Below are 10,473 nucleotides of genomic sequence, written 5' to 3'. Positions count from 1 at the left end.
TCCAGTCAAAGACTATACCTGATTAAAATCAAGCCGTCCAGTGTACAGATAAGGATAAAAGGTACAACATTTAGTATAAGAGAATGTCTGGTAAAAGATAGTTTGAAGGACTCCAATGATGTGGATGGGAGGTCAGGTCGCACTCTAGTTGGTGAGAGGACTGTTCAGTTGCCATTTAATTCTGTGACAAAAAAGAGGGCCTTGGTATCTGCAGGAAGCCCATGCCTCTCCCTCATGGAGGACAGTGGTGCCTATGTTTCTTCAAAGTAATGTCATAGTTTCTACATTCCCCAAGAGTAGGAAAGCTCAGCCCAAAGGACTCATTCAGCAGTGCACTGAATATTGGCTTCAATTTTTATGTTCAAGAAATTGGGAGTGGGACTGGAACATAACAAGTCTTCCACTGCACATCTAAAACCCAACATATTATTCAAATACATACCCAACATCAGATCATCTGCACTTTGGCGATTAAAAAATAACAAGTACAACAGGAGCATTTCACCATTTATTTTATTTCAACAAAATCTGAACATTGAAATTGCAGCTGCTCACTTGAGTTCTTTGACAGCCAAACCTGGTTTAACGGGAAAAAAAAGATTAGAGAAATGTAGAAATAACAATAATCTCAATACTTCACCAAACATATGTGACTATTAATGATCGCTTTGAATGGAAACACATTTCCTACTTCAATAGAGAGATTTAAAATTTAGCTAAATTTCAACTCTGACCATCAACACCATAGGGACAGCTTCAGCCACGTTCCAGAGTCCATAAAGTATTTTTAAAATAGAAAACAGACATCAAAATGCGCAGATAAATCATCCTAAATTCCTCACACTGCACAAATTGATCTTTGTATGTAACCTGAGGAATTTGCACCTTTACCTCCCAGTCACTCAAATGTGTTGCCCAAAGTGTTGCTAAAGTAAAATCTGAGAGATTAATTTTATATTCCAAAACGGTATTCCCATCCAGGCACACACTAATTTAAACAGCCCCTTTACCTAAGGCACAACATGCTTGAAGAGATTGAACGCTACCTTGACATACCGCTGGTTAAACTACAGTGCCTTTGTTCAGGCACATTGCACCGTGTGACAACCAGCTAAGCTGCCCTTCTCATTACCTAACCCATACAATTTGCAAACTGCTTACCTGGGGGCAGGGACTGTTTGAGTTTTTCAGCCTTTTCTTTGTCTGTGATGACAAGTGTGTACAGATACCTACTGCACCGTACTTTAAATTTTACATTGTCTTTGTTCTTCTTGATTTTTACAGCTATGTAAAACAAAATAGGCAAGTTCTTTAAATAGTTGACACGTTAATCTTTATGGAAGCATCCCAAACTTAAGAGTCGAGCATGTGTGTAAGCGTACAACACACCATGAAAGACTTTGATTAGGGAGAGAGGGAAACTGATAGTTCACAACTCTGCCCAGTTGATCAAAAATCAAAACATGCAAGTGCTATAAAGTTAAAATAACCTGAAAATGCAAGAGACACTCGTCAGACCAAGTAGCACAGTGGAAAGAGAAAGTTTAATGTTTCTGGTCAATAAAATGGTCAGAATTGAAGATCTCACAGAAAATAACATTGTTTCCTTCTTCACAAATCCTGCTCAATCTGCTAAGTCTCTCCAGCATTGTACATTTTATTGCAAAAGGTGGATAGAAATATCTATTTAAATAGTAAAAAGTGACCATGTAAAAAGTTGATAAAATGTAGCTACACATCATACACCTCCATAAACTGTAGGACAATGAATGGCTTTTCAGCTTCAAATTTACTTTCCTGCTCAATAGCATAACTCAATTCTCCCAAAGTCCAAATTTTATCTCAATTGTTATGGGCCATTAGCTCAAAATATTAACCCTTTCTCCACCGATACAGCCTGATTAGCCAAACTTTTTTACCCCAAGCATTTTGTAGTTTTACTTTATGCTTCCAGCACCTGGAGTACTATGCCAGTTATATCCAGCTCAAAGACATTTATTATAGACAACAACATGTTGGGCTTTGGCATAATACCAAAAACAAATTTGATTCTGATTTACCACATTGAGTGTCATTTGATCCTTGTTGTATTCCGTTCCTTGAACTTAATTTTGAATCCCACAATTTATACAATAAATTTAAATTCACTTACATTTTGCGTCCTTTCTTCTTGCTGTCAGCAAGAAGTCCTTGATTTCAGCAATCATTCGAGGCTGTCAGAGTACAAATAATAAAATCAACGTTTGAAATGTTCACACTGAAATACAAACATTTTACTCCCACTAAAAACCACAAGGGGGTGCCGCATGATGGCTGCCTCTCCAATGGTCTGTCTTCATCTTTTTCATTCTGTGTGTTTTTAGTTTGTTGTAAAATGTATGTTTTAGTTCAGTCATGAGACAGGAAAAAAAAAGAAAAAAGAGGTAGAGAGATGGGGTCCAGGGGGCATTCCCCTCATTCCAAGGGGCAACGCCCTGGCGGGGGAAAAAGGAGGCAGACTTTTTTTGATAATTTTATCTCGTAATGAGTTTTCTTGCCTGTTTACCCTTAATTTCTCGCAGGGTCTTCCACTCACACTCAAGGAAACCCTCACTGCTCACTCACAGAGACCCCATTAATGCTCGCTCACAGGAAACCCCGCACCTTTATTCACTCACAGGGACGTCCTCTCACCTTTACTTGCACTCACGGACTCCCCTCCCTCCCCCCCTCTGCTCACCAGGGCTCACACACACTCCCTCTACTTGCTTTAAAACGCTTATTGACCAGGCCCCGGCCCTGCAGCCGCACCCCGGCCTTTCCCAGCCCAGTGCCCACTCTCCTGCTCCACCAGGCCTCGCCTTGTCCCACCCCGGACGTCTCCCCCCTCCATTCATCGTGGTGAATCATCATGTCCTGCACCCACTGCCTGCTGACCGACGCCTCTCTAGTCCAATCAGTGCCCTCGATCATCAGTCCCACTGTCTCGTGGAAAGTCATTTATAGATTTATAGAGATTTAGACATATTTTCTTTTTTAACGAATTTCAAAATCCACAGAAATCTCATGCGTTAGTTTATCAGGGGGTGGTGGGGGAAACTTTTCTTATCTCTTTCCTTGACGGAGATGCAACTTTTTTCTGTCTAACATCGTAGAGCTGGCGGCCTCATGTTTGAGACTTCTAGAGCTCCAAAACCGCGGAGCCAGCGGACTTTAACATTGAGAGCTGGCAATTCCTTTGCCAGTGGTCGGCCTTTAGTGCTCCAACCTGCGGACTTTAATATCGTGAAGCTCACGGTCCCTCGTTAGGGACTGATTTTGGGGACTCCAAGCCGCAGGAGTTTCCACCACCCCGATGCGGGAGCTCGATCGCCGGCTGCGGATGGTTCGACTCCCGCAACCGCAGGAGGAAAGAAGATAAGACTTTATTGCCTTCCATCACAGTGGGGAATGTGGAGGAGCCGCTTTGATGGATGTTTATGTCAAATTTGTATGTAGTTGTATATCTTGTTGCTTTTTATGACAAACCAAATTCCTTGTATGTTGCAAAACATACTTGGCTAATAAATTACGATTATGGTTACGATTACAAAACAGTGCTAGAGATTTCAAGAATTGATTTCAGGAGTCACTCTCTCCTCTTGCCCATTCAGGACTCCACATTCTAAACTTTTAAATCAAGATACTGTTCTGACTTCAGACACTAAACTGTGAAATGAATCTTGTGACCTGATACACAAAGCAGCAAAGGTGTAACAATATTAGTCATATATTAAGATGCAGTTTTTTTTGTTTCTACCAAAACAATCAAGGATGGTCGTGGACATTTCTAACAATCAAGGGTGGCTATGGACATTACAGGAAATGTTGCAAATCTGTGAGAAACACATGTTATTGTGTAAATATTTAATGTCTTACTTCACTCGTCACAGAAAAAAAATTAAGCCAAAAATCAACATCAAGCCAATAAACCTGCAGGTGACTGAACATTGCATATCTTTCATTAATTCATTTGTTCTTTATTTCTCTATATCTCTCATTTCCCTTTCCCCTGACTCAGACTGAAAAAGGGTCTCCGACCAAAAACATCACCCATTCCTTCTCTCCAGAGGTGCTGCCTAACCCGCTGAGTTTTTCCAGCTTTTTGTGTCTAACAGCATCTCAAAGGCTCACTTTGACCAAAACACAAAAATAGAAAATGCTGGAAGAAATTACGAGTAAAGCAGGAAAAGAAATCAGTTAATGGTTCAGGTCAAGAACCCTCCCTCAGAAGGTTACAAGTCAGCTAGTTCAAGGCCAGGAAGTTGGATGAAATTTGTGGCAAATGCTGGCTCTGAACGCAGCAAGATCGGAGGATACCACAGCTCAACAAGACTAAAAATGAGACAAGACATCAAGATGGCTGGGATGCAGAACTGGGTGTCATTACCAATGTTCACCTTGATTCCACATCTTCACATCAACCTTCTTTTGAAATGCTGCAATTACTACAACTATAAAACTAAAAAAGTTATCCGTCTAAAATTTGACTTCAAATAAGGCTGAACCTCACGGCTTCCAAGTACAGAATGTCAACTAATGAACAACTCAGATATAAGCATTGGAAGCCAACATTAAATATTGCATCAATATAAAAAGATGCTGGGAAAGTGAAATTACTTGCACACAATGTGTAATTATTCTATGTTCTCCAATCCCATCGCTGATCATCTCCGACTTGCTCTGTTAAATTGGTGTGGACAGTCCATGATAGTCACATGCTCTGCAGCGCACGTAGCATCCACTGCCGTCAGAAACCCATCAATCAATAGCAGCTCATAAAAGTCTGCGTACGTCACACAAGTTGCGTGAGGAAACCAATGAGATCTGCATGTTCACATCAATGTTATACACACATACTCCAGCCACACACAAGGGCAGCACGGTGACACAGCGGTAGAGCTGCTGCCTTATAGTGCTGGAGACCCAAGTTCGATCCGGACTGTGGGTGCTCATCTGTACGGAGTTTGTACGTTCCCCTCATGACCTGCATGGGTTTTCTCCAGGAAGCTCCAGTTTCCTTCCACACTCCAAAAACATACAGGTCTGTAGGCCAATTGTCTTGGTATTATTGTAAATCGTCCCAAGTGTGTGTAGGAGTGTTAGGGTGCGGGGATCGCTGACCGTTGGGAGGGAATGTTCTCCTAAAAAGAACTGACCACAGAAATCCACATGGTGGGCCGAAGGGCCTATTTCCACTCTATATTTCTAAACTCAACTGCAATGGCCAGCAGTACATTAGCCAGTTCCCTTCAATGATTACTGCCAGTAAGATTATAAAAATAATAAACGGTGCGGTGCCATCACAAGCCCTCAACCAGACAGAAGTCAACCGAGCCGGCTCATCCATGGGGAGGCGCAGCCCAGCCCCATACATATCTGCCCCTAACCTCCCCCCACGGTTTCTCCACTGCACTGTGGCTCAGGGGAGAGTTCTTCAGGTTCTCACTCACTTCCCAACAACCGCAAGGCAATTGCAATATGGATTCCATTCTTTGTGAGGCACACTGAGAAGCGTTTGACACAACACAACGACAGATAACTGTCTGGAGCAATACCAGCCACCGCACCAAACCAAAGCCTTGGCTTCATCAGTTGGGAGGGAATGTTCTCCTCAAATTAAACTGACCACAGAAATTCATCTCCATCCTGCATCTGTCAACAGCACCACTCAAGCCACGATACTAACTGAAGAAAAATGTCAACAAAGCCAAATAATTGGTCCCAGGACTATTCTCAATCTTTCCCAGCACCATGTTGCACTTCGCCTCCAACCAACTTCCCGTGAGAGTCACGTTAATCTTCCATATTTCCGAAGCGTGCATATTTCCAAAGATCTCTCCTGGTCCCAGAACACTGATGCAATCATAAAGAAAGCACATCAGCACCTCTACTTCCTGAGAAGATTATGGAGAGTCAGTATGTCAAGGAGGACTCTCTCGAACTTCGGCAGGTGCACAGCAGAGAGCATGCTGACCGGTTGCATCGTGGTTTGGTACGGCAACCTGAGTGCCAGGAGCAGTAAAGACTGCAAAAAATTGTAAACACGGCCCAGTCCATCATCGGCTCTGATCTCTCTACCATCAAGGGGATCTATCGCAGTCGCTGCCTCAAAAAGGCTGCCAGCATCATCAAGGACCCACACCATCCTGGCCACACACTCATCTCTCCGCTGCCATCAGGAAGAAGGTACAGGAGCCTGAAATCTGCTACATCCAGGTTCAGGGAGCAAGCAAGAATTTCATTGTCCTATCTGGGACACATGACAATAAACTCTCTTGACTTGACAATCCAGTGGTATATTGTTGAACCAACAACGCTATAGGAAGCCAATACAATAATGACTTTTTAAAGACATTTGGATAGATACATGGATTGGAAATGTTTAGGGGGCTATGAGCCAAATGGAACTTCCCAAATAGGTCAGCATGGACAAGGTGAGCCGAAGGACCTGTTTCTGTGCTGTGTAGTTCGGACTCTATATGCATCCGAGACATGGACTACATACAGCATGCATCATTGTTAGAAATATATCAACCAGGCCGTGTCCATAAAATGTGTAAATTACCATAAGGAAACATGTTAAACGTATTCTCCATGGCCAACACTGAGATCCTACTTGCACTCAAGTCACCTGCACTAGGCCACATCATCACACTCCCGAAACAGATACCATACTCCACTCCATTGTGGCAAGGAAGCATTGGATTGGCAGAAAAACAATTCACAAATGTGCTCAAATCTTCCATTAATTGCAACATTTCCACCAGCTCCTGGGAATCTGTGCCCCATGACCAAAGTGGAAAAGCATAACCAACCGCCTCCTGAGCAGTGCACAGCACCGACCCTTACCTCAGCCACTATGTTCTTCTATGGACTGTGTCTTTGGTTTGCATTTCAAACTTTGCATCACAAGTAGATGGAGTGGTAAAGATGACATGTGCCTTAATCAGTCCGAGCATTGAGCACAAGAGTCAGGAAGTTATGTTGCAGCTTTATAAAACTTTGGCTCAGCCACACTTGGGATTATTGTACACGGTTCTGGTCACACCCTTAAAGGAAGTATGTGGAGGCTTTGGAAAATTTTACCAGAATGTTGTAAAACTGTAATAAAAAGGATCCTGACCCAAAACATCACATACCATTTTCTCACAAGATGCTGAAGACAGACAAAATGTTGGAGTAACTCAGCGGGACAGGCAACATCTCTGTATATAAGGAATAGGGTGATTTCACCAAAGGTCAAATGAGCGTAGATCCCCACTCACGTGACCGCAAAATTTAACTGGAGGACATATGTCACTTCCGGTACATGTTAGTGAATGGGAAAACACGCACTTTCACACCCGTTAAAAACATGGAAAACGGCCGATTATTGAGCTGACATTTTCTGTGCTAGTCGGGGTGACCGTGAAGCACAGCAACCTACATTTTCAGTCCAAAAAAAAGATAGAAAGTAAGGTAAATTCAAGAGGGAGTTGAAGGTGCAAAAAGAGCGGAAGTGCTTAGCAGACATTTGCCGTGGAGATTTAAAGATCCAAAATATCGGGAATTATCACGTTTGCTCGCTGCATTTCATCAAAAGTAAGGCATTATTGACTTTTTATCTTTATTCATTTGTTATATGAAAAGTTTTAAAAGTGAAAAATCTGTCATTAAAATCGCTAAATCGAGGAGAATTCCCTGCTATTGATTTGCACTAATTATGCTGATATCTCGGTTGGGTGGCGTGTCTGATTGAAAGTCAAGGAACCTGAGGGATGGTGAAGAATGTCAGTTGTCACTCTGTATGTGAGGCTGCCGGGCGGGTGATACCAGAGCACTGGACAAAAACGCCCAGAGTGAGTTGGTTGTTGCAGCGAGGGCGGTGGAAGCGAGCCAAAGGGCTGGCGAGATCTTTCAGCGTGAGTTTATTTATTTATCATCTAATAACAGACAAGTCTGCAGCATGGAATGATGTCAACAATCCTGATTGGGCACCCACTGTGAGCAGGATAGACAATGTGCACAAGAACGCCATGCACGTGCAACAAGAAGAGAGTATTAAAGCAGATTTGGTTGCAGCTCAAGCATCTATAGCTCTGCAAGTTGATGGCGTTCTTGTGCACATTGTCTATCCTGCTCACAGTGGGTGCCCAATCAGGATTGTTGACATCATTCCATGCTGCAGGCTTGTCTGTTATTAGATGATAAATAAATAAATAAGTAGTTTGGGTGATTGTGCAGGCTTTAAACAAGAAACATTGAGAAATATATTTTGGCAAATAATAAAATGTCCTGCTTTTATCCAACTAACAGCTGACAGCTTGCATCTCAGTAAAATGTATTTCAAAACGCATTGATAGTTTACGATTATTTAAATGATAAATGGAGCTTCAGAAGCGTTTTCATTTTGCATGTTAAAACCCACCTGAGAACCATGGGCGATTTTGCAATTTTACTGACGGATTTTTAACTTTTAATACTTTTCATATAACAAATGAATAAAGATAAAAAGTCAATAATGCCTTACTTTTGATGAAATGCAGCGAGCAAACGCGATAATTCCCGATATTTTGGATCTTTAAATCTCGACAAATGTCCGCTAGCACTTCCACTGTATTTACACCTTCAGCTCCCTCTTGAATTTACCTTAGTTTCTATCTTTTTTTTGGACTGTAAATTTAGGTAGCTGTTCCTCACGGTCACCCCGACTAGTACAGTTAATTGCAGCTCAAAAACGGGCCGTTTTCGATGTTTTTAACGGGTGTGAAAGTGCGTGTTTTCCCATTCACTAACATGTACCGGAAGTGACGCTTGTCCCCCAGTTAAAATTTTCGGTCACGTGGGTGCGGATCTACGCTCCAGTGACCTTTTGTGAAATCACCCTATAGGTGACGTTTCAGGTCGAGTCGTCCCTTACAAGAGATGCTGCCTGTGACCCACTTAGTTACTCCAGCATTTTGGGTCTGTGCTTACCAGAATATTGTCTGGATAAGAGGGTACTAATGACAAGGAACGTTTGGACGAACTTGGATTTTTTTCTCTGGAAAGTCGGAGGTTGCAGGGAGACCCAATACAAGTATATAAAATTATGAGGGAAGAGATAGTGTAGACAGTTCGAACCTTTTTCCCAGCGTGGAAATTTCAAAAGACTAGAGGACATAGATTTAAAGTGAGACAGGCAAATTTTAAAGGCGATGACGGGGCCAAGTTTTTTTTGCAGAGGATGACAAGATGCCTAGAACATGCCGACTGTGGATTTTACACTATTAAGCTCTGGTTATGCAGTATTACAGATTGTTATTATATATTTATCCTACTATATATATATATATATATATATATAGTAGGATAAATATATAATATTTATATATATATTATAATATATTATATATATATATAAGTATGTGTATATGTGTGTGTATATATATACATACACATAATATATATGTATATACACACACACACAATATACACATCTGAAGGGTTTCGGCCCGAAACGTTGCCTACTTCCTTCACTCCGAGACGCTGCTGCACCCGCTGAGTTTCTCCAGCATTTTTGTGTACCACACATACATATGCCTATATATATATATATATACACGAATGTATTTATATTTTTATGTGTTATTGCGTTAACGGGCCTGTGATGCTGCAGCCGGTCTATTGCGCACGACAGTTTAACCTTGCGCATCACCAGCTGTCTGCGTCGGAGGCCTCAGCCCTGCCCCGGTGTCGGGTCGGGGAGGCGGCGAAGGTCGCGGCCGCCGCTCCCACGACCAGGCGCGGATCCTTTCCTCACCGGGACTTACCATGGCGGCGGGATCGGTGTCGGGAAGGCGCTGCGCGGGCACGGACTCGACTGTCGGCTTTCACTGCAAGAAGAAAACAGGGCGGTCAGTCAGTGGGAGAGATCGGCTGATGTTATCAACCCCCCCACGCCCCCCAATGCGGTCGGGTTCCGCGCCAGACGCGGGGGATCGGGCGACTCGGGACCCCGACCGTCGGCCTGGATGCCGGATGGCCGGATGGCCGGAGCCGGCGCTGTAGGAGGGAGGATGGCGGTGGATGGTGGATGGTGGATGGCCGTTCCCTGCCGCCTACCTGAGGCTCGGTCTCCGACAGACAGAGAGAGGGAGAGAGAGAGATGACCCCGCCCACATCCGGGCACTTACCCGGCCGGCAACGGGCCGGCGCGCAGACAGAACACACGGCGCTCACTGAACGCGAAGCTCGAAACCAGCAGCAGTGCAGCACAGTCAAGAATATTTATCCTTTCCTCACCAGGACTTTATCTCCAGTGCACTGCTCTCTTTTGGGCGGGCATTTAAGGGACAACTGGAACAGTGCAGACCAATACAGAATCAAAAATCATATTATCGTACATGTAGTGTAGGAAGGAACTGCAGATGCTGGGTTAAACCGAAGATAAACACAAAATGCCGGAGTTACTCAGAGGGTCAGGCAGCATCT

The 10,473-nt window shown here is 43.3% G+C and overlaps 1 protein-coding gene across 1 annotated transcript; it reads right to left on the bottom strand.

The window, feature by feature from the left end:
* Positions 1 to 495: 495 nt before the first annotated feature.
* On the bottom strand, positions 496 to 10,210 carry rpl38 (ribosomal protein L38). Its single transcript, XM_033044551.1, has 5 exons — positions 10,105 to 10,210; positions 9,813 to 9,875; positions 2,153 to 2,213; positions 1,162 to 1,284; positions 496 to 577 (listed from the first exon to the last, which is right to left on the bottom strand). The coding sequence occupies exons 2-5, from the start codon at positions 9,813 to 9,815 to the stop codon at positions 552 to 554; spliced, it is 213 nt and encodes a 70-aa protein (XP_032900442.1). The 5' UTR covers positions 9,816 to 9,875; positions 10,105 to 10,210; the 3' UTR covers positions 496 to 551.
* Positions 10,211 to 10,473: the final 263 nt, after the last annotated feature.

The sequence above is a fragment of the Amblyraja radiata genome, chromosome 26, assembly GCF_010909765.2.
Source record: "Amblyraja radiata isolate CabotCenter1 chromosome 26, sAmbRad1.1.pri, whole genome shotgun sequence".
In the NCBI taxonomy this organism is placed as follows: domain Eukaryota; kingdom Metazoa; phylum Chordata; class Chondrichthyes; order Rajiformes; family Rajidae; genus Amblyraja; species Amblyraja radiata.
This window is presented reverse-complemented; position numbering and strand designations above follow the sequence as displayed.

What these genes read in the sequence shown, in the direction of transcription:
- rpl38 (XM_033044551.1), bottom strand. An exon ending in AAGAAGAAAGGACGCAAAAT is followed by an intron (nt 1,285 to 2,152) that starts GTAAGTGAATTT and finishes TGTTTTACATAG; the next exon opens with CTGTAAAAATCAAGAAGAAC. An exon ending in CAAACAGTCCCTGCCCCCAG is followed by an intron (nt 578 to 1,161) that starts GTAAGCAGTTTG and finishes CCGTTAAACCAG; the next exon opens with GTTTGGCTGTCAAAGAACTC.